Here is a 27,590-nt window from a genome sequence, read left to right as displayed (position 1 = left end):
TTGCTTTTCTGGTGCAATGCCATAGCACCACCTGTTGGTCAAGATAGTGTCTCCTCTTTGCATTCAAGAAGCTTCTGTCAGTGCTGTGGATTTTTTACACCGATTTGTTTAAGAGTTTTGGGTACAAGAGCAAAGCTTTTCTTATTTTTTTTTTGCATGTTTTCCTTGACCCTCACTGCTTCCAATATGCATTTTATTGTTTGTATTTTACTTGTATTCATTGCTTTGCTTAAAATTTGTATGTTTAAAAGCACGAACTCTGGACAAAGCAGGTGTGCACTGTTTCAGCTGGTCTCAGTATATAAGTTTTGCTCACTTTTTAAAACCATCTCTCTTGTCCGTCTGTCCCTGATTATTCCAATTCTCATCTCAAACTGCCCCAAATCCACATCCCCAAAACCGAATGTGGCAACCATTACTGGACCAGATCTGGTTTTAAAAAAAAAACTGAGCTGACTCCAGAACACAGTTGAGACACTTAACTGCAGTCAGCCCAGTTCTTCTTGTATTTAAACGCTCTTATCTTACATTTTTACGAGAATAGTTCCTCATTCACAGTGCAGAGCTGTAATTATCTACCTTTTCTACAGCAGTGAATTATATCTAATTATCTTCCTTGTCTCCCCCCAATCCCCTCACCCCTTCTGCCCTTAAGATTCAACAAAATACAGAACACAAAGAACACGATGAAGAGGGATGGCATCAGCACCCTGACCTATAGACTGGTTGAGGTGAAGAAGTATCCCCTGTACACAAACATCTCTGTGGAGATCGGCAAGCCACCGCCTCGGCCCTTCAAAGGCTAGAGAGAATAAAAGAGAGAAAGGTGGAGTTGAGGTGGATGATACTTGTTGACTGGTTCGGAGAGAAGGGAGAAGACGTGAAGAGAAGCAAGGAAGTAACGAAAGTGCATCCCAAACATTTGGAAGGACTTGTGATTGAAGATGAGTCGATGCAACTCATCACAAGCACATCGCAGTGTCTCTTTCTCCCTCCTTTCCCCTCTGTTTGGTCTTTTGAGATTTCAGCTTGATATTTCTCTCTTTTAGGACTCAGACTCTTTCCACTTACAGCCTTTTCAAGTAGCCAGTGGCAGGTGTCACACCTGTCTGAGAAACTTGTGGACCAAAAGTTGGAATATCTGCTGCTGACAGAAGGTTGGCATCTCGCTCGGAGTTGTTGTTTAACCATCCTCTGTAAACTGGAGGGCATCCAGTAGCATATTGACACAAACTGTTGTTGCGGGAAAAGATGATCCATTGATATAATTAAACACTTTTCTGGAGATATTGCAGAGCAGAGAGAAAGATTCCTTGACACTTCAGACTGAAGTTGTGGAAAACAAATGGGCGGTTTACGACGATGCTGCCAGCTGCCAGATGGAAGATTAAGTGTCAAATGATTAGAGCGCTTACAGTGACATCATTGGATCGCCACTGGACGCAAACTGTAACAATAACAAAACATGCAGTAATGATCCACAGAACAGTATCGGATGGTTTGTGTATCAGAGACGACGGTGACATATGAAGCTAACAGATGGTTTTATGTTGACATTTACATCAGAGAATCACCTGTCTGGATCTCATTGCTCAAACCCTGTGCAATCAATCAATGAATGTGTATTGTGCCTGCATCTACAGCAGAAGACTGACGAACACGCTGATAGATCGTCAGCGACGACAAACAGCTAAGAGCTCTCTTTTTGTTCTCCTTTTTTTACACACAAAACTTTGAAAACGGAGGCTGACTTATTGGAAGTTTTGCAACAAAATGAAAGGTTTTTCTTCTGTATGCAGTGTGGTGGAAGTACCGTGAGAAGGCATTTGAAATTAAACCAGAGAACTGAAAGCAGCAGGCCTGATCCATAGCGACAGCTCAATTATCATTTGAAACCCTCGTAAAAAGATTCTGTTTCTGGGATTTTTTTTTTTCCTTTTTTTCCATTTAGCCGAAGAAATAAAGATATTTATTTTAGTAATATGCTCTTCAAAGGTACAGGGTAGCCTGAGGTGTGTTGAACATTGACTGCAAACTGAGCTGTCAGGCTACGTTTTACAGTCAAAAAGCGTTGTGGATGTAAAACTAGCTCTTACAAACTTATTCTAATGGTCTTCTTTTTTTTTTTTTTAGGCCAACAATCTAATCAAGAGTTCTTTTGTTTTAGATATCAAAATTCATCAAACTGTATTGATATTGTTAATATGCCACATTTTCTCTCTTCTGTCTTTTTCTTTCACTATTTCAGAAAAAAAGATCATATCCTGAGAGTGTAAATTACAGAGTGATGCTCCTCTGCTGATGGAAGTCTTAAGGAAGCAGTGAGACGTTACCATTTGAGCAAATTGACTGATGTCTCTATTGCTGCTTCAGATTTTATCATCATTAGCTGTCATCACTACATTGTAATCTATTAATTGCACGTATAGATCGAAATATGGGCAAAATTAATCAGTCAATACGTAAGAATCTTCTTGTAAAAGATTTTTAAATTTTTGATTTATATGAAGATCCCTCTCTGAAAAAGACAAAATATCAGTTCAAGAGTTCTTCCATCAACATGTGAAAGCCTTTGCAGTTTTGTCTTTAAGACATTGCTCTTCTTCCTGTTTTTTTTGTTTTCCTCACCTCCTCTGTTGCATTGTTACTGCTGACACCTGAACAACCAAACTCTGATGCCTTGAGAAGTGATCTGTGCTAATTCAAAGGTGATTTCTGAAGAAAATGTGTGTTTTAAGAGGCGGGAAAGACTGAAACCCACATGTTAGTTTCACGCATCGTTAAAACTCTTCAGAGAAAGGAGGTTCTGCGTGAAATCCTGCAACTGTTTGAATTTTAAATCACACAGACAAATTGGGGCCTTTATTTGGGAGAAAATCATTTCTCTTCTTTGGTCAACCTCAAGGCAAAAACATTCCCATCTGTTTGGCTCTTTGCCTCTAGCCTGTTGGAGGGTGTGATTCCTCTTCTCCTCAGTACACACTCCCGAGGTATTTACACCCTCCACCTTTTTTTTCTTCCTTTTTTTATCTTCCTTTTCATTGCCTTGTCTTTCTAACTGCGTCAGTTCAAGCTGTATGTGTCAATGGCTCACTATTGTGCTTTGTGGTGGACCCACTTCAGGCACAGCTGTGCCTCACAAGAGTGCTCCGTTTTTCAATTGATATCGACAGGGGCTCTTTTGTGTGTTTGAGCCTCTGTATCTTAATTTTCTCTAATCTCTTCTGCTCAGCACACATCCCCATTTGTGAATCCTTCCTTTTTTCATCCTCTCTGCACTTCCCATTTTCCCTTTTGCCCTCTCTTATCTGCGTTTTCATTCCATTATGGCAGTGCTCTCCTGGTGCTTTTTTGTGTCCTTTACACTGTACATGGTGAAGTCAATTTAGGTCCTTCTTCAAACAGCTGTTCAATACTACAGACTTACTCACCTCTACTGCATGCTTTGGAGTCATTGTTGGAGAATTGAGGTGATAACACCTTAATGGAATATTTTATTGAACCTACTGTTGAGAAAGCTTACAGTATAATAGAAAAACAGTACAGCAATTACATTGACTTTTACAATTCTCGTAGTATTAAAGGGGTATTCCTGCAATTTTATGTTTCACGTTCATAAACTAAGACAGATTAAGATTGCTAATTCTTTTGCAGGTGCAAATGTGGTTAACTGCATTGGAAAGTGTGTAACTGTAGGTACACTGACATGTCTTTTGGGAGGGTAGCTGTAATTCCCATTACCAGATCAGTTGTGCACGACTGTTTAAGTGCTGGGCTTAAAATGTTGTTGCACACGCCACCAACGGCCCGCAGAACCTACAGATGATACTGATGATACTATTGAGAAAGTCAATTTGAGCACCTGCTGCTTAAATGATTTCACATGGGTGATTTGACCAACTATCAAATCATTTTGGTTTGGCTGCCACGCTGATTGGTCTTTCCGTCTGATTCCCTCTCCATGGTAACGGGCCAGCAGATGGTTTACATGGAAACCACCCCCCCCAATAATCTGCAGCACACGAACACCACTCACATTCACAAGCAAAATCAGCTATAAAATCAATGTTGTGTCCCTTTGAACTAAGATCGATTCCAACTTTACATTACAGGAAACCTTTTATATGATCATTTCTGAGCTGAAAGACATTTGCTGGAGTGCAAGCTATAGCTGGAGAGGAACGGCTCCAGTGTGTATAAACAGTGACATGGCTTCAAGAAGATCAGCATCAGACACATTAAGCAAAAAATGTATTTGATATTGTAGCCTCCACTTGAGAATCAGACAGCCATGCGGAGTGCTTGATGTCTCTCACGGGACTTTTGAAGCTGTTCCAGCTGTCAAGCACACCTCTGGAGGTTAAAGTATTTGAAACACGTCTTCAAATACAATTTTTGCTCATCTGCTGCTGATAGCAGACAGGATCTTCAAGCCTGTATGTATTTTTAAACTTAACTGTACCTATAGCTATGTTTTTTTTTTCTTTTTTGTACATTGAATGTTGAAAATGTTATATCTTATATAGAATGCATTATGTCATATCAAACCTACTTTTTCTATACAATCAATAAATCTGATGTTAAAGATTGTATCATGGTGGATTTACTGTGATTGTTTTTTCTCAGGTTGCCGAAGAATCCGTCAGTTTAACTCAGATAATGAGAATTTTGTTTTCACCTGTAGGCCCAGTTAATTCTTCTCTGTCTGCTGCCTCCTGTTGCCACGACAACTCTCATAAACATTGTAACAATGTGGTCCCAGACTTTTTTCTAGTTTCTGCAGCCTTTCTTTTCTTTTTTCATCTATGTAAACATATTCTTATTGGTGCAGAGCTATCTCTCCATTATTGCTTTTCGCCTATGTTTATATGCAAGACAGGTTCCAAACAGTCTGTGGAAAATATCTGAATCAGACAACAGCAGCCTAAATGTGTCACTGAAAATAAAATGACACAACTCGAAACAAAACCTGACACACTGAATAGGTATTAAAAGATGTTTTAATTTGGAATGTTTTACATGGTTTGTTTATCATTAGCCTATTATGTTGGTGTTGATTACCAGCACCACGGACAGAGGCATCTCAATTTAGTAATGTTGACGTTGTGATATGGGAATGTGACCCACATAGGTTAAGCTAGACCCTGTTAGCTTAGCTTAAAAAGTGGGGACCAGAAATGGTTGCCCTGTCCAAAGATAACAAAAGGCACTTGCAAACTCCATTGAAACTGGCTGAAACATGTCATAACATATAGGATTTAATTGGTTACTCCCTAACTTCAGAAGTAATGTGCTAGAACATTTTCTTGCAGGCATCACTTCTAAGGTAGTAGTTATCAGTTTATTACTAGCAATGTATTTAGACATGAGAGTTTATTTCATCTTTACCATACACTTGGTAAGAACACAAATTTTCCATGCTGTCTGAACAGTTTCAAACGCAGCCCAAAAGGTGTTAAAAATGGCAAAACTTAATCTCAGACTGCATAGACCACACTTTATCTCGTCGGCTGTGATGATGTAGGCTGTATCCTGCAGCAGCCTTACTCCCAAAAATTCTGTTATAAAGAAGCTTTAGAAAAAGATTGGTTTTGGTTTTTAATTTAGAGGTCCCCTGTGATTACGATCGAGACTCATAACTGAAGGAAGACTTGCTGAATATCAACTTACAGTATATACCACATGCTACATTTGATCATAGTCACTGTCACTGACGGCTGTACACGTAAGTTGAAATAGCAGAGGAGGCTGGTTCCATGAAAGGCAACACATTTTCAATGGTGAAATATCAACACAGCAGTGAGCGTTTGATAGTTTTTCCCGCTCTACAGCGAGCAAGCACAAATAACACTCCATTAAATGAAACTTTGTGTTGAAATATTGCCCATGTCTACAACTACTGAACACTCATGTAAGACCATGCTGTCATACATTGTGTTTTAATCACCATAGAAATGCAACTACAAGAATTATAGAACAAATAGAATTGTTTACTGCTCTGCTCCGGCATTTCCTAGTCTAATCTGCCTCCCAGATGTACATTTTAACGCTCTGTCACCCTGTGACAGATCAATCATAAACTCTCATCATCTAGTAATCTCACTGGCTTTATTATGTTGCTTAAATCCATGCAGTACCTCCTGGGTAACAAAGGTCTATAAAAGCCCACCACTATCCCCATCTTAAAGAGATTAAATAAAGCATCTGAAGTAATGTATTTTTCTAACGTCAAATTTACTTGGTCTCACCATATCTAGATTTTTTTTTAATCATGTATTATCATGCAAATGCACTGTATTTAAGAATACGTTATTGAGCTCAGAAGTAAAGCAGACATCTTGCCTTTAAACCACTGTAGACTATATATTTTTAAACCTGTTTCGATCAAAGTTTTATTGACCCAATTTTAGTTTTACGTGGGCTCCAACTTGTGAGATGAAGTCATATGTTGTTCCAATCTTTGTTAAATTACAGGTCATCAGTCCCAGACAGCTGCTGTTTTTCACTTTGCAGATTCTCCATAATTTGGTCTGAATGTCATTTTAAATTGTGCAGTACAGGATGGTACAGTGTGCTGCTCATCAGCCACCACTGAGTGTGTATTTGAAGATAATTATTGGTTCTCCATGATCAGAGAGAATCAGTTTCTCTGGGCAGATGGTTGCTCAGGTGTACAGTTTTTGAGGCGGGAACAGGAGGCAAGGCGGTTTCCCTCCCAGTAGCCGGCATCCTGGCCGTCGTGACAACGACACTTGGTGCAGGAGTCGACCCAGATGGAATCTCCGGCGGGAATAACTTGACTGCGTGATGCATCAACATAGCAGTTGGGACCTGGAGTGAGATTAGTAACAGAGGGCAGCATCACTGCAGTTTAACTTTACTATCAAAGAGCAGTGAAGTGGACTGCATTGTACAAAAACCTATCACAGAATGTAATGGATTAAATAAATCTGGATATAAACTAAATCTCAAGTTGCATCTCTGAAAAGTCTTCTGCGTGCTTTTCTCACATACTTTCAACTCCATTCCAAACTGTTTTTTCAACATACCATCCTTGCATTCAGGGCAGCATTTCCCAGGGTGGTAGACAGGGTTGACACACGGTGGAGGGGCACAATCTGCAACTAGACAGCGGGCAATGCCATCGCTGTCACAAGTGCACTGCTCACACTCTGACGGCTGGAAAACACAGTGTGGGAGTCAGCTTCGGCTCAATTTATAATATCTTCATGATGCAAATTGGAGTTGATCATTGACAGAAAGAGGAAAATGGAAGTAAGAGAAAGCAGGAGTGCACATTCTTCCCTCCTGTGCCCTCTGAAAAGGGGGCGCCATTTACCACCAACTTAATCTTGTCTACTCATCTATCCATCTATCTATGCTTTTTCTATACAGCTTAATCCAATTCATGAGTTTGTCTACACAAAATACCAACATACCATCACGTGGTTCAATTTAAAATTGTTTTTTGTTTTTACATTTCCAATGACAGTAGCTGCAAAATTGGGTGAAAACTGCATTTAACAGACCAGCTGACTCAATGTTTACATGATCAACAGTGATGAGTGGCTGTTCATATTGTATGTTACATGTGTGATGTGCATGGCCTACATGCATATCCCACATGTAACTGTAGTTATTTACAGAATCGTCAAGTACCAATTATACAAAGTTTAACTTGGCATTGTCCATTCTATGTGGGTTTTGTCTTTATGGGGGGGGTTATAGGTTTAACAGATAGCATTACTGTGCTTTTTTAGCAGTTTATACAAATGGGAATATGAGCCCCAAAGTGGCATTTAAAATATTTCTAGAAAGTAAGGTCATGGAAACTTGAAGACAACGCTCAGACAAATTTCTAACTTATTTTTTACTTTCTTCTGCACACTCCTCCCTTTACGGTGCAATCTTGTCAAGCAGATTCATATCAAGTGATGCATTCATTTATTTACTTCACACTAAACCATCTGCTGGAGACCCGAGAGAAACCTTTGGAGGTGGATTCCACTTTGGAAAACATAATGACGCGATCATATTTTTAGGCTTTTTTTTAGGCAGAGGCACTGGGAAAATATAATGAGTCATGCAGCCCTTATGCATGTGTCATACGGTAGGTTACCTGGAAATTCTGCCCCAGCTCATACACCACCCCCCGGTATTCACAGCCGATCTTCTCGCACCGGGGGCAGCAGTCAGTTGGGTAGTGGCTAACATGGATGCACGCAGCCGGGAGAGACGTGCACTCGGTGCGGGCACAGGCGGCGCCCTCATCTGTGCACTCACACTGGGTGCAGTGATCTGAGTCCAGGAAATACCATTCCCCGACGTAATATATACTGCCGTTGGCCTCGCAGGTGCCCTCTTGCTGTCCTGCGACCAAGAAGCCAAAAGCGACCTGTGTGCAGAGGAGAAGTGCAAAAACCACCGTGCGTACCCTGCGCTGCAAGGAGAGACGCTCACTGAAAACCCTCATTATCAATTTGCCTAAAACGAAAAGTTATCAAGGAAGTCGGCGAAGAGAATCCTCAACTCTAGTCCAGCTGGAGTTTGGTTGGCAAATTTTAGTAAAAAAATGAAAAATAAAATAAAATGTTGGCTCACATCATTACTACAACCAAAATCCTTGGCGTTCCCTCTGTGCTGCTTCCCAGTGGTCTGAAGGGGCTGCGCTCAATGCAAAGAGCCCGGAAGAATGTGGGGGCAAAAAGAGGGACAGTTATTCAGTGTTTTCCTGAAAGTTCGTACACCCGTTTCAAAAGTCATCAGTCCCTCCCCTTCTTCAACAACCACAAAACTACACTTTTTCCACAGCGCAGGTGTGTTTTTCGGTTGATTCTCTTTAAAACAAAACATAAAGACAAAAAAATAAAAAATATGGTCAACTTGTTTTCAAAAAACTGCGATCGTTGCATAACGTTTCATTAATTTAAGCTTAACTTTAATAAACACAAACGTGAACCAATAACCAAAAAGCAACATCGACGTTTCCTATAAAGTCTCGCGATGTCCCTTCATAGCAACTGGAATGTTTCCCTTAGATACCAAAACCTGGCTGCAACTAACGGAAGAAGGTGAGCCTTAGATGAAATGCAGCAACAAACTGAAGACATTTTCATCAACTGAGGCACTGTTTTCATTTTACCGTCAGGGTTTGCTTTATGAACACTTTGCTTTTGTCATCGTCGACATTCCACAGGCAGTCAAATAGCGGCCGCCGAGTTCTCCCCTTTTGTGTGTCATTTTCAGCTTTCGGTCAATATTTAGTTTACCCGATTGTCGACTTGCTTTTGATGTAAATAGAAGTAGTGTTACACAAGCTAAATGTCCAGTATTTCAATGATACAGTTTTAATGCAAAGAAGGCTTCATTACAACGAACACAGCATTGTTTTAGGCTACTTGGATTCATTTTCTTATCCTGTGTACAAGGTGCAGTTTTTAGTGAGAGCTACAACAAATGGAATGTGTAGTGAAGCATTTCAGTAAATGTTGAGGGATACCCCAGAGTGTGAAACTAACTAATGGGATAAATAATAACTGAAAACGATTACGAGCTGGATTACCATTTTTTTTCAAAAGGGCTTTCTGTAACTTTTGCACAGTTTAATCTTTAGAATATCAGCATTTCTGTTATAGTTAACAGTGTGTGATTCTCCACCCGTGAGCCTGTCTGTGTTTTTGTTTTGACCGGAGCATCTCAGCCCAAAAGAAGACTCAGGATTGTACATAAAACAATGCACTAAATTATATTAGTGGGCTAATATACTGCTACTGCTTACCGTCTCCCACTTTCTGGATGTTATGTTTGTGTGATTAATCTTCCTCGCGTTGTGCCTAGATTGCCCTTCTCATGCATTCGCCTGACAGAAACCAGTGTCCTGGCCAGTCCCTGTGGAGCCTGATTACTGAACATGTTTCTGAGTCAGAGCTGCTGAAGATCCGTTCAGCACTGGGCCATCATCTGGTGGACATGTACACGGAAGCGTACGCGGAGGTGAGACTCCACTGTTTGGTGACTTTTTCGTGATGTAGCGTTCACACACCTGGCTTTCAAGTTGGAACCTTACTCTTGAATGATTTCATTGTTGTGCTCTTACAGTTATATTCCTGCAAGGAAATCCGACACAGAGTCTATTTTTGGTAGGTTTTCACAAGAATGCCACCACAGGATTGACAAGAATTTCCTTTTTGGCAGGGTGAATAAAACAAATTGCTTGGCCAAGCATTACTAGCTGTGTAACAGTTTAAAAACTCAAGTTTATAGCCACGTTAGTGAGTCCGTTTGGATCTGTAGAGACGTTCACTGAGTACAGTTCTTAGATCCCTTAATGAAAGTGAAACGTGACATTGTACTGCAAAGAGGTCTACATGTGATCCAGACAGACATCAATACTTGCTGAAGGTCAGCTAAACTTTCAGCCCCAAAGTCCCCTTGAATGGGAAGCACTGGCAACATGAGATCATACGAGAGAGACTTGCTGGGTCACTGAGCAAACTCTAAGCTGAGGGGAACAGCTCATTAAAAAGGCCGACTCAAGGTCCAGACTGAGGTTCATTTGAAAAGAAGAGAAAAAGTTCTGGACAGAGATCATAGATAAAAATCAAAGGATTGCAGATTGTATCCTGTACCGAAATCTAGGACTACTACGAAGCCTATTTTGGCCTAATGTAGCTATCTGTATGATGTTTTACCATTTTCAGAATCCTGCATTTTTCTGAGACCATTGTAAACTCTGTCCATGGTTACTTGCTGTAAATAACTGAGGGCTTTTATATTCAGGATCTGACATTCCCGAAGAACCCTCCTGTTCATCCCCGTACTTTTTTGGGGGGAAATAAATTGATAGTGACTCATGTTGACGGGTAAATCAAACAAACATATTTTTTTCAGAGTTTTGAACCCAAAAATGTTAAAGTGCTCTAACAGTGGAGCAGCTAAAAGCGCTCTTGTCACTTTGATGCTTGTGTTGTCATCTCGAATGGTTGCAGCGATTTGATAATCACTTGTAAAAACACAATTGCCTGCATTTGAGTTTTTTCATTGCCTTTGATAGTTGAAAGTTGTGGAGGTAATGAGGTAAATGTCTTGTAATGTTAGCCTCACGAATCTGCATAAAACATGTTCATTATAAACTCAGAAACTGCCGTAGAAAAAGCATCAAAGTTCATCTTACAGTTGATTAAAAAAAACAATACAAGTTCTCAAAAATCTAAATTTAAGCTGGGAAGTCTCTCTCAAAGTAGTAGCCAGTAGTTGATCTTTAAAGTGGACTAGATTTGAAGGGATTCAAATACGTTAATTTCCGCTATGAGAATATTTAGGACAAAAATGTCCTAAATAAGAAAAAATGGTATTCAAATAGCCTTATAGTTATAAAGAGTTGTTAGATGACCAAAAAAGACACAAAAAGTTTTAAAAGTTAACAATAGTATCTTAATGTTCACGAATGATTATCAAGATATTTACTTTTTTTCTAATTGACAGATGCATTAAAAGACATTCAGAGCAAAACAGGGATTTGTTGAAAATCTGTCTGTCTTCCAGGAAAAGGTGAATACATATGGCCTAACTTACCGAGGGAACATTCCTCTCAAGCTTACTTACATAAGATAGGTCATACTTGTGCACTTAAAATCAAGACTGCTGTGAATACCACAGGGACGAATATTTTTACTCCACTATATTCTCTGTAGCATATAAGAAAAATAGAAACACCCCACATCCTTCCCTCTAAAACGACCCCGTCTGTCTACCATCTGTCTTTTCTTTTCTTCTCTTCTCTGCTAACTTCTGCTGACTTCTCTGCCCCTCGCCTGGTTCAGCGCAGAAATCTTTCCATCTGTAAATCGGCTCTCGTTTGGCTGCAGAGCACCAGCAGGTCAGTCAGTGTTTGCGGAAAAACACCTGGACATAGTTTGCCTCGGCTCTAGAGCCGATGACATGTGAGTTCTGTCGCAGCTTACATGTAAAAAGCACACGGGACAATTATGTGTCAGCAGATGGGCTCAAGCATACTCCATTCACAGTCAAAAAAATGTGAGTTCAAAAGAAAAACTAGGATTGAAGTACAATGTAGAGCGGCATCAATGCAGGAATCCAGCCAGGTCGATAAACTTTGCTCTCAGACAAAGGAAGAGACCCTGCAAGCCTGTGTGTGTGTGTGTGTGTGTGTGTGTGTGTGTGTGTGTGTGTGTGTGTGTGTGTGTGTGTATGCATACTATGTGCCTGCGTGTTTTAGTTTCAGTATTCCTCTGATATTTCTCTACAGTTCAGAATATGTGGTGGCTGACTGTAAAGCCTCCAGACGGAAAGAAAGATTTAGGCGGAGAGCTTTGAGAAATTTCCAGGGCAGAAAAAAAAAAAATCACAAAGCACAGAGTGCCTTATTCAACTCTCAGGGGCTCATGGAGGTATTCCTTCAGTTATTACGCTTAACTGTTGGGTCTAATCATTTCCTCTTTCTCTTTTTCTTCTGTCCTCCTCTGCCAGTCTTTTTTGGCTCTTATTTCTTTTTGCAGCCATGTAATAAGCTCCATCCCTCTGTAAGAGAAAAGCGATAGTTGATGAGTAGGCAGTTCTTCCATTCCTCAATGCAGCCTTTTCTCTCTCTATCAAGGTCCTCATTGTCTAAGGCGCATAGACCTGAAGAAATATTTGACTCTCTTCATGTCTCCCTACAAGGCTTATCTCGTGGTGCGCACCTCTAGATTCTCCCTCTTTCTCTCTAAGCTGAGGGAAAATGGACGCTTTTAGTTCAATGTATTCTTAAATGCAATTGAAATCATCCAACATTATAGTTCCTGGTGGCGTTGCTGACATATTTCAAACGTGCTCCCTTAACATCGCTCCATAATGAGACCAGCAGTCGGCAAAATCCGGGGAAAACCTATTAGTCAGTGAGCCATAAATCCTTTCACATAAACACCTCATCACCCAAAAACACATGGAGAGAGTAGGTGTGAGTTTTAAAGGCTTGTGTGTGCATGCAAGATGCAGCGTAACTGCTGGTGTTTGAGCGGACATGCACACACATGCAAAATCCAGAAGTGACGCGTTTAGTATCGTCCGATGTATTCCCTTGAAGGGAAGTCTTGACTGCAACTCGGTAGAAATGATTGTCAGGAAACTGGTGTGGAGGTGCTAATGATATCCAGACACTGGGACATAAGCGCTCATACACATTACAGAGTCTGAAAACCTTGTTGGGTTCATGGCACACGGGGCTGTTTGTCTGATGTCTGATGGCCGAGCCAAACACTTTGCATCGTAAGGTTCTTCAGTCTTTGGGTGTCCAGTGCAGAGTGAAAGCTAATTAACATGTGCTGGTGTTTTGCATTTAGCAGTTTAAATGCTGCAGCGTTCACAGCAGGTTTACTGTAAACAAGGTCTTCTTGCAACAATGAGGAAAAGAGAGAAAAATATTTGATCTCACAGAAACGGAAGAAAGGTAGGAGACAAATTGCAGGGAAGTCTCTTCATAATTCAACCACAGTATTTGTACTGGCAGTGGGACAGTTTTTATCCACATACCTTTTTACCATTTTACATCTTTTTTTATTTTATTTTTAGCTGTTGAATCAGATAGAAAGACAGACAGTGCATCAGGTGTATCTTTACATGAAGAAGTACGTAAGCCATCCTGAAATCCCATTTTTGTTGTGGCGGTTCAGTCACATTTAGTCTTTATAGAAACACTGATGTGTTGTTTTTCATTAATGGCTTGTGCTCACACAGTTGTTATGCTTTTTTTTTATATCCTCATAAAAGGAGTGGATGTTAACGTCACTTGCGGCAGCAAATTGCCGGAAGATTTTCCATTCTGCTTTGGATAACAACATGTCTTAAGTCGATAAAACACATCTTTATGTAACTTCTGGTTAATTCTGCAGGCAGAGATTTGGCAGGAGAGTCAACAAGGTGGAAAGCACAGCGGCGGGCCAGAGACCTCATTCACATGTCAGCAGGGCTTCCCACTAGCTGACCCCCCTGCTGTGAAAGAGCTGGTGAGAGCTGAGGTGAAGATGTTACTGCAGACGCTCAAAGAAAGAACCTGTAGGCGAGGAAGGTTGGTCTCACTCTCCTAAATCTGCTCTAGTGTATATTTTTAATGAATGATAGAGAAAACACAATGTTTTGGTTTTTTTAAGTTTTAATGCTAATTATTGTCACATGATTTTAATATAGAATTAAGAGAAAAACACAAAAATGGAAGTGAATGAAGACAATAGAAAAATCACTTGTGTGGAATATTAGTTTTAGACATTTGATATACAAAATGGTAAATACCATATACCATGAAATATACCACATACAGTTCCACAGACCATAGTTTTACACCAAAGATTTCCAAACTCAGATGTTTGCCATATTTCCGTCCATTTTTTCAACTGCATTGTTAAAAAAAAACGTCTATTAGAGTTATTCACTCCTTCGCACTTTGTTACTCCCTCGCTCCTTTTTTCCTGTTCCAAGCACAACACTGCTCTTTAACTTTTCCTGCTGCTAAGCGATGGGCTAATCAATTCAAACTGTGGTCTTACACTGTCTACGTCGTTTTACCCCAAACAAAGAGCGCCACAAAGTACCATATTGTGTCCCCACGACAGTCACGAACAGGCTGGGAAATCAGTGGAAGAAAGGTTTTCAGAGATTTTGGGCCCTCTGCAGGGAGGTTGTGGTCGGGTTCAGAAGTTGTGGAACAATGGGATAATTAAAGGAGGAGGATCTGCATTCTGATCCAATTGGCAACAAACACTTGTTTAGTTGAAAGTGAGGACATAACATATGGCTGATTTATATCCTGTTGTTTGCCAGTGAAGAGCCCACTGGAAGACAACAATAAGGCCCGCTTCTCTTTATCTCTTTTATATGCCATTTATACGCAGCTCCAGAAGTGGTAATAAAACCTCACGAAACCCTGCATGTTTTTGTTTTATTATTATTTCTATAGCTACTCTTAGTAAAAACTTAGGTCAGAGACGGGCTTTTCTTGGCGTTTTACTTTTAATGTGAGTATTAAAACGCTCCAGACAATTTATTACAAATAATAAAAACTACATACTTAATATCGTGGGGGTCGCACTGCCCGCATGAATAATGTCAGGAGTCACATTGTGTGCGAGTGTGAGAGTCTGTGTAATGTTCCCATCCCAGCAACCGGCTCTCTGCTGCCAGGAATGTGGCCCAGTGACACCTCCTTGCTTTTGGTGGGTCTTCTAAGAAGAGCATAGCATAAGATGAATTGTTCTGGTTCCTGGCTTGTCATTTATTGTCTCTCAATTTGTCCTCTGCATTTTTATGTTTTCTTTTGTTCGTACTTCTGCTTTTGAGCTATCCCCACTGCCATTGAGGTGTTTGTAGGTTCATTTTTTTAATCAATACCATTATACCCAACCCTCAGCTGAGCCACTGATCCAACTGACTTGATCTGCTTTGTAGACTTTATGTATACTCTTGTGTGTTGGTGGCACAGACAAAAAAAAAAAGGGTGTTTGCAATTGTGTTTGTTACTCTGTGCCAGAGAGGAGCACCTTAAAGTTCAATACCACAGATGGTCAATGGGGACTGTCTTTAAATATATCTATTGTAGCTCCAATAGATACTTTTTCATAAAAAGTGTCACTTCCCTCATGAAGAACTAAGTCTATGAATATTTTCTAAAAATCATAATTATATAATATTCTAAATTTGATTTTGGATATTTGGAAATAATTCCATTTGCATTATGATATTAGGCCTCAAAGAGAGGTTTCAAATTGCTCTCCAGTTCCAACCTCTTGTCCAAATATGGAAGCTCCAAAAATACCAAATGTGGGATCAGCCAAATGCTCAGGTCAAGGCTTCAAAATGGCAGTTCACGAACCAGTGACTGGTGTATTTGTGAATATGTCCATCTTTCTACATTCTAGCTTGACAAAATTAGGCCCAGAGTTGCTGGAGACAATTAACACAAACCATTTATTCTTGCAGCAGGGAGACAAGTCTGCACAACCTATCAGGAAGCCAGAGTTGTCTGAGTTAAAAAAATGTACTATCGCTATTTATGTTTCTCACTAGCCACACATTGTTATGAGAAATTGAGTTCAGACAGTAGACAAAAACAATCTCACTAGCCACACAATGTTATGAGAACTGAAAGATAGGAGGAAGCCTCCCCCCATCACATAGTACAGCTTTTTCTCATAGTATTACTTGATACTACTATGATTTTTCTAACATTTCCCTCCTGTTTATGCTAGGAGACACACAATGTCGTCCAATGAGAAACATGACTAATGTTTTACAGCAGTGTGAATAGGTCAAGTCAAGTGTCAAGTGGTTTTATTGTCATTTTAACCATATACAGTGGTGTACAGTACACAGTGAAACGAAACAACGTTCCTCCAGGACCAAGGTGCTACACAGAACAGTAACTACACAACACAACATGAAGTGCACATGTGCAGTAGCATGTGCAAAAACGCAAGACAATACAATAAATACGCAGGACAGTTTACAGTATAACAGAGCAAAAAACAATGAATACAGGGAAGGGAACAGTGCAGATAGCCCACTGATAGTGGGAACAGTGGGTGTAAACAATGTGTTTAGCATTTATTTGAAATAAATGTAAACATTGTACTCTTAAGTGTGTGTAGACAGATTTAAGGGATGAGATGGTGTGTGTGTGTGTGCGTGTTCAGTCCAGTCATTCATGTATGCAATCTGTTCATACCAGACTCTGATTGTTTAGAAGTCTGATAGCTTGGTGTGTGTAAGTCTGCAGTGAGGTTAACAGCACTATGATGCCAAAATTGTTGCTGTTTCTAGTTTTAACATCCTGATGATTTGCATGTTTGCAAATTTACCATTTGAACTCAGCATTGCATCATTCCGGCATATAGCTGTACCTGATCTAACGTCAAGGCGTCTTGTGGTAACTGTAAATATGATACATTAGATTGTATATCAAAATCTATCAATTAGTTGTTGGTATATCTCAGCTTGGATCAAAGTAAGAGTCTCACTTTATTGGAAAAAAAACAGAACTTGTTTAATTTTTCTGCAGTACGTACTGTGACACAGGCTTCAGACTAAGATAAAGTAACGACTAATAAATCTGTTTGGAAAGAACTGACCGCACTGCGATCTATCTATCAAGGCGATATGTGGGAAAGTGTTGCTGCACTGAAAATACAATTATTGTGAATGAAAAAGATAGAAATTAGATCTGCAAACTTAAATTACTCCCGTCCAAACAATTTCAAGGCGCTGCTGACAAAGTCGTCTTTTTCTTAACATCATTTAAATTAACACGTAACTGATTGGTTTTTACACACTTAATAGCAACTACCTTTGAGTTTTGTAAATCAAATGAAAAGAATGAATCAATAACTTTAAATCAAAGTGTGTTATATAGAGAGAAAGCAAGAGGTCACAGATCTCTCTTGTATTAGTGATGGAATTAAGAAATCTGACTTTTCCTTTTAAATCAAACAACAAAAAAGTTGTAGTAAACCAACTATGAGTTCATTTGCCTCGCTTGATGTTACATCTCCTGCTATGTGACGTCTGTGTCTCAGCATATTTGACAGTCCAATACTGAAAAATCACACTGCCAACCCCAGAGTCACATTGCTGTCGACACCACTTGAAGAACCAGTGACGTTTGCCCTTAGTTGAAATAGAATCTTTTTCATGCATCAAAAGAAAGATGTGCTCCTTAAGACAGCCAGGTCGACAGGGATATATTTTGAACAAATCTCAGAGGTCCAATGTTTAAGCTGAGAATCCGGTTCCCAACAGACTCCAGGTCCATAACAGCAGAGTGTCTGAAAGAAATGAAGCAAAACACAGACTGAAACTTCACTTGCTCACACGTCACAAGTCGATCTTGTAAAGTGCTTTGGCTAGAATGTAAATGGATTATAAAAAGTCCCTTTCAGTCTGAGAAATGTACCCCCATTGTTCGTGGCTGTGTGGGAACAGTGCCACACAGACGGTGCCAGTGCAAATCGCATTTCCTCTTTGAAGTTGGCTTCAGTGTAGTTGTTGACCTTGAAGCATGGCACTGGGTGTTTGTGTGTGTTTCAAGCCTTTGATCGTTCAATTAGGCTAAGTCCCAAGTGCACATCAGCTGAATGGCTTTCAGGAGTAAACCCAACACACATAAAGTAACAACACTTCCACTTAGCAAAGCTTCTCCGCAGCCCCCCGTTTGTCAACTTTGCTCAATTTAATCTGCTTTGTTGGACTGGAAATTAAGAAAATACTGGTCTTTTGCCCTTTGCTGGAAATTATTATTTGTGCATATTCATTCTTTCTAATTTGATTTGCCAGACATGTTTGCTGAGAAAACTTTCCTAGAAATGGCACAACTTGTTTCAGCAGGAGATGTGTTGGTCACACATTTTACATAAGATTCATATGAGGGTAGGTCGATGGGTGTGTACCTTGTAAATGTCAACTGATTTATCTCATTGGCCTCCTCTTGGGTGGTCCTGATGCTCCGGCCATTCACAGCCTTCCTTCACACTCACAGCAACTCACCCACACACACACCCCCACACGACCAAAGCTCCATGTAATTGTCAGAGTGGCATGAAAAGACACATTTTCCCTCAAGCAAAGGCTATAAAATTAAGCAGGCTGAACCAGGCTGCCATTTTATCTGCAGCTGCAACCTTTTTTTAGGGGAAGATGACTGAGTGGTGGATCTGAATACACTTCATATCATAAATATAACTACACAACCAGATCGAGATACACTTCACACACACATTTGGAAATAGTTTTGCTCTAATGATACTCCATGATTTGGCTTTATGGAGCTGAAAGGACACGAAACGTAATTTTGCAAAGTGCAAAAATATCCCATTGATTACTTGTGCCGTTTTTAAGAAGATGGTGGTGGATATAAACTGAATGAAAGAGAGTTAATATAGATAAAATCAATAAAATGGACAAAACAAGAAAGGATATTTCAGTCACATAACGTCCATAAAAGCTAGTTTAAAGATATTGTTTTTAAGTTTACATTAAAGGTTATCAACACTTTCACCTTGCCTTGGGCTGTGCATATTACAGAAAAGTACATTTATTAATCTGTTGTTCACAGGCTCAGCCTTTATCTCTGCTTTTGCTGTAACAGGGATGTGGAGGAGCCTCTGTTTCGATACAAACTTGAGACTGTAAACTACGCCCTTGGTCACCAGGACATCTGTTACAGCAACTGTAGCAACCCTGAAGATACTGAAAATCCCAGCAGGTTAGTGAAGAAGAATCAGCATGGCCTTCAAAGATGGAGAGAATATAGTTTCCTCTTTTCTTCTCTCTTCCTGCAGGCGAAGCTCTCACTGTTCAGTCCAGTCCAGTGCTGAGGATGAGATTGAAGAAATTAGAGACAAACTGAATGTTAATGAGATTCACACAGTGGTTAGTCGCCTCAGGTAAGGTCCACAGAGCTGACGATATGAAACAATATGAAGTGCACAGGGACACGCTTACCTGTGAGGCTTACTGCTCTCGTTGCATGTATCCCAACCAATAGGAGGCTGGTGTTTTCGATGACAAATCGCTAATCACCTGACCCCTGAACACAACCGAGCATTTAGCTGCTACATGCTACATTTCCTGGAGAAGTTGAAAACTAGATATCAGAGTTATGACTTAACATTACCAAGTACCTGCTAAGTGCTTAAAAAAGCAACTTTTTAGTTTCAAGATCACCGTTCTCACCAGCGTAAATATGCTAGTAATGTTATCACAACGTGTTTTTGCTGCCCTCAACTGGCAAGAAAACAAGTCGCTGCAGTACCGTGAGACTTTTGATGACTAAACCATCAGCCTGAATTAGTTTGACATTTGAATTAAATGTCATTTTTAAATTAAGAAAAATAATTAAAAAGCACCTACTTCACATGGGCCCCTCAATCAAACTCTTTTGTATGCAATGACAATTTTCTTTGTACGGACAACAGAATTTATCAGGCAAATCCCTCAGAGTGGTGTTATGTTTGAAAGAGAAAACTATTAACTCTCTGTTCTTCTTTTGATTAACTCTCATATTTGTTCTGGTGACTTCAAATGTAATATTTTAATTACATTTTCAGTATCAAAGTGCTGATGCCACTGTGATAGTTATATGATGATTTTTAAGTTGTGAACTTGCTATTTTCTATTTTGAAATCAAGTGGTCTGTTTTTAACCAACGTGCCAAACTAATCAGTGTCAACTCCTTGTTCTGCCTCGAAGAAGTCGAAAAAAGTTCATCATCTCTCATTTTTCCCCTTTTCTTTTCTGTTAATTCTAACCTAACAAGCCTTTTTTGAACTGTTTGGCTTTTTTCAAACTTAAGAAATTAAAACTGCATAACAGTTGGACACAGTGAATGTAGCATGTCACACTGGTAAACTTCTAAGCATAATATTATCGTCAATGACCTAATTACGTGTTCTCTATAAGTTTGAGTACCCTGCCTTCGTCCCTCTCCATCCCTCACTTTGAGTCCCACAGGGCTATATGGCCACTAGAATAACCTTGGAAAAGTGCCTCCTTCTTTCTTCTTCCCTGTCTCTCCTTCTCTCTCCCATTTCCCGACTAGACCAGAACAAAAGGTCCCACTGTCAGAAAATGGATCCCAGACCAGGCCGAGTTGGCAGAGGGTTCCTTTTTCGTTTGAAGGAAGTGAAAAATGTCTGCTATGGTTATGTGACCAGAGAAGGAGAAAGTGTAGAAGGGAGAGGGAGGAGAAAGAAAAATAAGACACAGTATCCTCAGTACATTTAGAAACCTGCAGAAATAGACTCTGAGCAGCTCACCTGCTGATTTATGTTGTCACTGGACCAGCAGTTTAATGAGGTTTTAACACCTTTCTATCTATCTATCTATCTATCTATCTATCTATACTGTAGGTCTATCTTCTTGGGGGAATATGAAGCATTGACTGCAGTGATAAAGGATTTAAAGGTAAGAGTGGAAAACATTTGACGACCAAAGAAATGGCCACACTCCAGTAGTCCAGCTTTGATGCTTATCCTGAGATTATTGTTATTATTTGTGGCAAACTACAACTCAACCAAGGCACCGATTCACTGTATCGATCCAGCCATGAACAGATGTGAACCATCATTACAACCCATTTAATAAAACCCTAAAAAACATCCTGTACTGATATCTGGACAATTAAGTGTTTTTACCCTTAAATTTCTCGAAAGGTTTCCCTAAAATCAGCACGTAAAAAAGCTTTTTTTCAGGATCATACCAAATAACAAGTTGAGTTTCAGTGTTTATTATCTGTGAAGCCACTGAATCAAGTGTTCAGTACCGTTAAACTCAAACTCACTGCAGAAGCACACTCTTTCCTAAAAAGATTTTTTTTTCCCTTGAGTTTGAATCCCTGATGTAGACGGGCTGTCTTGGCACTGAAACCCTGCCAAGGTGTCCACTCACGCTTGCAAAAGAAAACTGCAAAGCTTCCCTCGAAACTTTTTTTCCCCATCTGTTTAGCCAAAAGCTGTTGCTGTGTTGGGAAATGCCAATCTCTCTCTCTCTCTCTCAAATGTAGATTTGGACATTTTTAGGCACATACAGGATGTGGATCACACGAGGTGAAGCACACGAGCTGTCATATCTGTAATCTGACTACACTGACTTGCATGAGAGAAACATAGCAAGTTGAGCCAGATGTAGGACTGATCTGCAGACCAGATGTGGAAATCTGGTCTGCAGACAGATTTTGTTTTGGAAACAGAATTTGAAATGTTGGTAAATTCCAGTTCTCAAACCTTTTTAGGAAAAACCACAAGTGGACACGGTATGTGGCCACAGTCGTGCGTGAAAGTCCCTTTGGGAAAATAAACAAAGCAGCTAAAGGGAGGGGTGTTTAAAGTAAAAACCTGGTGAAGGAGGATGAGGAGGGGATATAGTTTAAGTTTACTGACCTAAAGTAGGGCCATTCAAGCCATTTAAACCTGAAGGTTGTGAGTGTTGCTGTTGTTTTCAAGTTTTTTTTTGTTTTGTTTGTTTTAGAGTGAGGTTCTGTTTTAATGTGGAATCATTTTCAGTCCCTGTGAGATAATTACCTCTTTAGGCAAGTGATTTGTTCGAGCATGGCATGAACTTACCGTGCGCCTCTAGTCGCTGACACATTGGATGATGTTGAAGCTGTTTAGTGCAAGACATAACTGCCTCATTAACCGCAATAACTCACTGGCTCTTGGAAGGAAGGACACTATAACTTGCACTCAGGATTTTCTGTGTGATTTTTTTTTTTTTTGTGTTACCTTTAAATATGGCTGTTTCAAAGTAATTTACCTTAGAGAGGCTTAACATGGGAGTGAGTTGCAATTCCTGAAACAAACAGGTGTCAAAGAAGTGGTCACAGTCGAGTAATCTTCGGTCATCAGCTTTTGCAAAACAAAAGGAATTTGGATTCTCATCCAAAGAGGAACAACTTACATAGTGACACGCAAGGCAGGAAAACATCTGAAGTTGCTAACAGTTTTCAGATCATGATTATTAACATCCATTATGTGCTCAAAGGCCTGTTCTACTTAGTGAAATCATTTTAGTTTTCCTTATCAACCACAAAGTGTGCAAAACCTCCAGATATGATGAGCAACTGGATTTGCCAATTTGCTTTTTTTTTTCAGCTGAGACGGTGCCCTGATGTGCGTTACATCCCCTGTGTTTGACACAGCTGATTCATCTACCCAGTTATTTTATGCAATTAAGTTTTATTGTTTTAACGGCTACTGAGTAGAGCTGCATTAGACACTTAGTTTATATTGTTCGTTTATATTGGTTCTACACACCTTTCACAGTGACTCATTATGACTCATAAGCAGGGGGGGAGCCTCGTAAAGTGGCTTGGACCAGCTCCAAAACAGCAGCAGTTAAGATCAAATCACACATCCATACCTCCGCAGACCCGTTGAGTAGAGTATGAAGTCAGTCAAGTACGACAGTTGTTGTATACATGCACCCCGAAGATGTCGCTGCACTCTTACTGCAGCTTTACACATTAATCCATCTGATCTATCAATAGGTGGATATTTTCGGAAGAAGTTATGCATGTTGTCCAGGGATTAGGAGCAACGATGTCCCTGCCTACTTATCTTATTCTAATACTGCAATTAGTTGCCTCCATTGTCTCCTGTTTATTGTTTTATGTGGAGCTTCCGAGTCAACTCAAGCAAGCTTGTTCAAGATACAAGCTGCCTCCACGCAGCCAAAATGTCACAGTGACCTGTGACACATCAGTGCTGTGGGGATGAGAGTTTGTCATTTTGGTCGACAGGCGTGGTCTGACTTTGTTGCATATCTGCTGGTCCAAACTGAGCACAGATGGACTGATTATGGTCCAGGTGATAAATGACATTGCTAAAGCGGCTTTCAGGCAGTGAGTGATTGTCACAGGAGCTGCTGCATTTCAGCCTTCATGTTCCGTATTTGGAATTAGCAGCTGTGCAAAGCCCCACCACCGCGGCTCATAGCTGCCTACCGCTCCACCAGCCTGCTGCCATCCAGGTAATATTGTCTCATTGTGCAGATAAATGCAAGTCACAGCTTAAAGTTACAGTGTAGCAGCAGAAAGAACATTGCTAGCCTCTGTATGGTGATGCATTTCCATCATTTATTATCCATGCACTGACGTTATGAAGGTCACAACATATATGATGTGGTCAAATTATGCCTAGTACATGTTCCTTAAAAGACACGGGGCACATCCAAACTGTCCAACGTTGTCCAAATCAGAACAGTTTGTCTTACTTGCTGACAGAGCTTTGCTGGTGGATCAGGCTTTACAAAACCAGCAAAGCCATGACTAAGAATAAGAGGAAACCCAGCTGTACTGGTTCCAGCCAGATTGTGCATGTGGGCTTTGCAGAGGTGAATTTAGGTTTTCAACTACAGAAGTGACTTAAACATATAGTCATTCCTCAAACATCAGGATGTCTGTGCAATGTGTTCAAATGGGCCTCAAAGCCTATTTTCAAAGGACACGTGCCACACATTTGATTTAGATTTCAGTTTCTTCGCTGTCAGAAACCCTGTTGTCTGCAGCTCTGAAAGACAACACCGGGAGGTTTGGGTTTGAATCGCACTGGGAGAGCAGAACAAGATGTGGGTTTTTACGGTCATCTCCTGGTTACTTGGTGTGTGTTTGTACTTCTCTGCGTGTATGCGTGCGAGGGTCTGTGGTTGCTATAAAGGCTCTCATTAGGATTTGTGCCGGTGTAAAATGAGGAGCGGAGCTGGCCAGTCGCTCGAAACAAACACACACACGGACACACTCCGAATTCGGCTCTTTGGTTTTGCAAGCTTTGGGCACAAATGCACACAAAGCGCCATGGTTTGCATTTGCTATGGATGTTGATGTTAGAAGCCAAATTATGATGAAACTCCGCTGTTCAATCGTTTAGTGGTTTCTTTCCTCAAACAGACACACTCACACACATGCATTCCTTCCCCCTCCCTGCCTGTGTTATTTTTAATCCTCGCTCCTTCGCAGTTTCCAAAGGCTTTTCTTGAAGCCGTTTAAAGCATTTATTTTTCTTATGTATCCCACTTTGTGCACTTAAACTGCAACCGTAACCTAATCTTTCACTCTTTGTCCTGTCTTTTTTATTTTCAGGACAATATAAAACAAAAGTATCACAGTGAGTCAGAGAAATCTGAGCCATCGCTTTCAGGTGAGGAAACAATGTTGGCATTTGCTGCCATCTGGTGGCAACTTCTTGTTTAAAAGCCGTTTGTTGTAAAAATGCCTCACTTTAATGGTTAATTGGTTAAATACTCTACAACTGCCGGTTATGAGCACAAGCAAACAATACATAAAGAATAAAGTTCTGATTGCACTTACTCAACAGTTTTTTTTTTTACGTAGTTGTTGTTTAAATTTGATGCCAGTGAGTGTTTAGGAAACACACAGCACAGGGTCAACAAAAGACTGAAAAAGATTTTTAAAGTCAGCAAAAGAAACAAAAAGAGGAAAAGGAGGAAAACAAGGCACCTCTAACATCTCACAGCTACTGAGGTTGACGGTCAACAGGTTGGTAGCGTGATTTGGTCTGAAAAGAGAGGCTGAGTCATTCAGAGGTGAGGATTGGGAGGAGGTAACCGCTCGGTGAGAGAATTTACAGTAATGATCCTCAATGCGATGCTGCAGCATTTCAGCATCCTCGGGTTTATAGTGTTCAATTTTTGAAGATTTCTCAGAGGAAATCTGCACTGGTTCTAATACATTTCTGGAAAAAAAAACACCAGGACCAAAACTGTCCTGTTGTCTGACAAATCAGAGTCAGAATTTTTTGTCTATATGCATTTGAACAACAGTAGCTTCTCATATAGTAAACAGTGCTGTTTTTTTTTTTTTTTTTTAAATCAATAGCATTTCCATGTTTTAAGATTTGACACATTTTCTTTGTACTCGTTTCAATTAGATATTGGGTTCAAATAGTTTCTAAAAAATTGCAATTTGCATTTTTCACCACTCTTTTTGGACTTGGCTTTGTGTCTTATACCATTTCTTGTGTCGACTCTGTTTTGTTTGCTCGTCTGCAGAGCTGCAAGAGCTGAGAGGAGCTATACAAATGGAGTTGGAGCTCCTCCCATCATCGTCTCCTCCGCCTGTGAAGGGACTGAAAAACAATTTCAGGTTAGTATTTAGATTTTTAATCCCCGTTGAATTAATGCCTGCTTTCCGATTGTGCCCTACGTGTGTCCTCTTATTCGATTCAGTCTTTTTTAATCTAACTTTATGATGCTACTGATTTATGAGTGTAGCATATATCTTGATGCATCTCCCTTCTGATTCATTTCCCACAGACTGTCAGCAGGACAAAGGCCTGACACTCTGCTACCTTTGACTCCTACATCAGTCTTAAGACCCCTTCCCCTGTGTCAGCTAAAACCGAGGCCACCATCTGGACGGCCTCCTGACAAGACCTCCCTGTCCAAGATTCATGGTCCACATAGGCTCACATCAGCTTTCAGCAAGTCAGCCAAATCCTCAGGGCATGCAAACAGCCCTCTCATCCCTGACCAGAAGTTGGTAAAAAGCAAATATCGCTGCAGTGTTTCCCCAGAGCGAGATGATGCTGCTGTCCACAGCAGGACTTGTTTGGATTTTCACAAAAAGGCTGAGAGAAACTCGCCCTGCCTTGAAACCCGTCTGTCAACACAATGCTGTGTTCACAGGCCAAGGACGGACAGTGATTTGTCACCACGAAAGGAGAGAAAAAAAGGTCTTGCCTGTAATTCAAGAAATATTCAGTCAACAGCAGTGCAGGCTGATAAGTGTGGAAAGACTCACAGCTCTGAGAGTTCAGCCATGTGTGAAAGTCTCACACAAGATGTCAGAGGAAAGAACAGTAACTACCCTAACAAAAATGGCCACCTGAGAAAGGACGCCAACAAACAGTACAGCCTAACGAGCCACAATCTGACAGATTATGCCTCACATCTTCCAGAAGGCATGGATGCACTAACACAGGACACATGTCCTCTGCCACAATCTGCAGAAAGCTAAAAAAAACAAACACACGGGGTCCCACAAGTCAACCAAGTAGTGTCCCAGACACTGCCCCAGTTTTTCAGCAGGTTACATCAGCAGGCTCCTCCGGCAAGAGTGCCAACATGATGTCAGTGTGGCAAGGAGAAATACAAAAAAACATTTAGAAGTATGTTCTTGTGGGTGGCTGAAAATATGTTGCTGTAAAAGTGGTGTCTGGTGCTCTTAAGAGTTTTTTCTATTAATTGTGAGTTAAAATAAACTAAAAAAAAATAAAGTGACTTTAGTTTTTTTTTCCTTCTTCCTTTTCCGTTAGGAACAAACAAGATAACGTTTTTCACTTATAACATTTTACAAAAAAGCTCAATGTAGTGCAGACACCGCCCTCTGTTCGTTGGACAACACCTGTGTGGAAATAGTTTGTTTTAAAGTGCACAATCAGTTTTCTGACTTGAGGAACAGGGCTGGAAGACTTGTTTTCACTGGGAAGTGTCTGCAGGGAGTGTTGAGGTACGTGAGGGTTTTTGTTCGATTTTAATCATTTCGAAAAGTAACGCTTGTCGATTTTGTTCATTACTTTTTCTTTTTTTTTTTTTGCCACAAAGTTAAATTTCAGACAAAACGTGCCCAAATTGAAAGAAGACAGAAGCCAAGTCTAAGAGCGTGAACGTGCCACATGAGACACCGTGCAGTTGGCGTCTTAGACATATATTATAGTCTTTATAACTCTACAAGCTGCCTTCTTTCCATAACTTTTAAGCTGTGCAAAGCAATATTTTAACTAAAGAGTACTTTTTACAGTCGAAGGCTGTTTCCAGGCTATGCAAATTCCAGAGGAAAGTGGAATTAGAAACACTTTTCGCTCGTACTTTCTTGCTAGTTTTTAGCGCGCATTCTTCTTCCCGCATGCAAATTGCTTCCTCCCTCGTGAGCGTCGTGTTTCTGCTCCCTCCAGTTCAGCCACGGTTTATGGGAATATTGTGGCAGAAAGCAACACCGCTCTAAACAAAGGTAGAGATGAGTTCAGGGAGAAATAGCTAATCAATAAAAGTGAATATTTAATTTTCCCTGCACACAGATGAGACGGGTGCAACAT

The 27,590-nt window shown here is 40.3% G+C and overlaps 3 protein-coding genes across 3 annotated transcripts in view; 2 read left to right on the top strand and 1 right to left on the bottom strand.

Moving 5' to 3' along the window:
• The window catches only part of b4galt2 (UDP-Gal:betaGlcNAc beta 1,4- galactosyltransferase, polypeptide 2), a 188,946-nt gene extending 183,732 nt beyond the window's left edge, over positions 1-5,214 (top strand). Inside the window, exon 8 of the mRNA XM_075483127.1 lies at positions 656-5,214. Within this exon, the coding sequence (XP_075339242.1) occupies positions 656-806 (151 nt within the window). The 3' untranslated portion in view covers positions 807-5,214. The remainder of the gene's footprint in view (positions 1-655) is intronic.
• On the bottom strand, positions 4,983-8,841 carry LOC142398894 (von Willebrand factor C domain-containing protein 2-like). The gene is made up of 3 exons (XM_075483128.1): positions 8,120-8,841; positions 7,050-7,179; positions 4,983-6,831 (listed from the first exon to the last, which is right to left on the bottom strand). The coding sequence occupies exons 1-3, from the start codon at positions 8,471-8,473 to the stop codon at positions 6,641-6,643; spliced, it is 675 nt and encodes a 224-aa protein (XP_075339243.1). The 5' UTR covers positions 8,474-8,841; the 3' UTR covers positions 4,983-6,640.
• A 1,054-nt stretch (positions 8,842-9,895) lies between these two features.
• ccdc24 (coiled-coil domain containing 24) lies at positions 9,896-26,708 on the top strand. Its single transcript, XM_075482250.1, has 8 exons — positions 9,896-9,993; positions 13,890-14,065; positions 19,130-19,246; positions 19,323-19,427; positions 20,892-20,946; positions 24,617-24,674; positions 25,546-25,639; positions 25,810-26,708. Exons 1-8 carry the CDS (start codon positions 9,970-9,972, stop codon positions 26,510-26,512), a joined length of 1,332 nt encoding a protein of 443 aa, XP_075338365.1. The 5' UTR covers positions 9,896-9,969; the 3' UTR covers positions 26,513-26,708.
• Positions 26,709-27,590: the final 882 nt, after the last annotated feature.

The sequence above is a fragment of the Odontesthes bonariensis genome, chromosome 14 (genome assembly GCF_027942865.1).
Source record: "Odontesthes bonariensis isolate fOdoBon6 chromosome 14, fOdoBon6.hap1, whole genome shotgun sequence".
NCBI classification, from domain to species: Eukaryota; Metazoa; Chordata; class Actinopteri; order Atheriniformes; family Atherinopsidae; genus Odontesthes; species Odontesthes bonariensis.
This window is presented reverse-complemented; position numbering and strand designations above follow the sequence as displayed.

Bases quoted from the DNA above. Each gene is read 5' to 3' on its own strand.
- ccdc24 (XM_075482250.1), top strand. From the start codon at position 9,970: ATGTACACGGAAGCGTACGCGGAG. The intron at 14,066-19,129 runs GTTGGTCTCACT...TTGCTGTAACAG, and splicing joins AGAACCTGTAGGCGAGGAAG to GGATGTGGAGGAGCCTCTGT. The intron at 24,675-25,545 runs GTGAGGAAACAA...GCTCGTCTGCAG, and splicing joins ATCTGAGCCATCGCTTTCAG to AGCTGCAAGAGCTGAGAGGA.
- LOC142398894 (XM_075483128.1), bottom strand. From the start codon at position 8,473: ATGAGGGTTTTCAGTGAGCGTCTCTCCTTGCAGCGCAGGGTACGCACG. The intron at 7,180-8,119 runs GTAACCTACCGT...TGTGTTTTCCAG, and splicing joins AGCTGGGGCAGAATTTCCAG to CCGTCAGAGTGTGAGCAGTG. The intron at 6,832-7,049 runs GTATGTTGAAAA...ATCTCACTCCAG, and splicing joins CTGCCCTGAATGCAAGGATG to GTCCCAACTGCTATGTTGAT.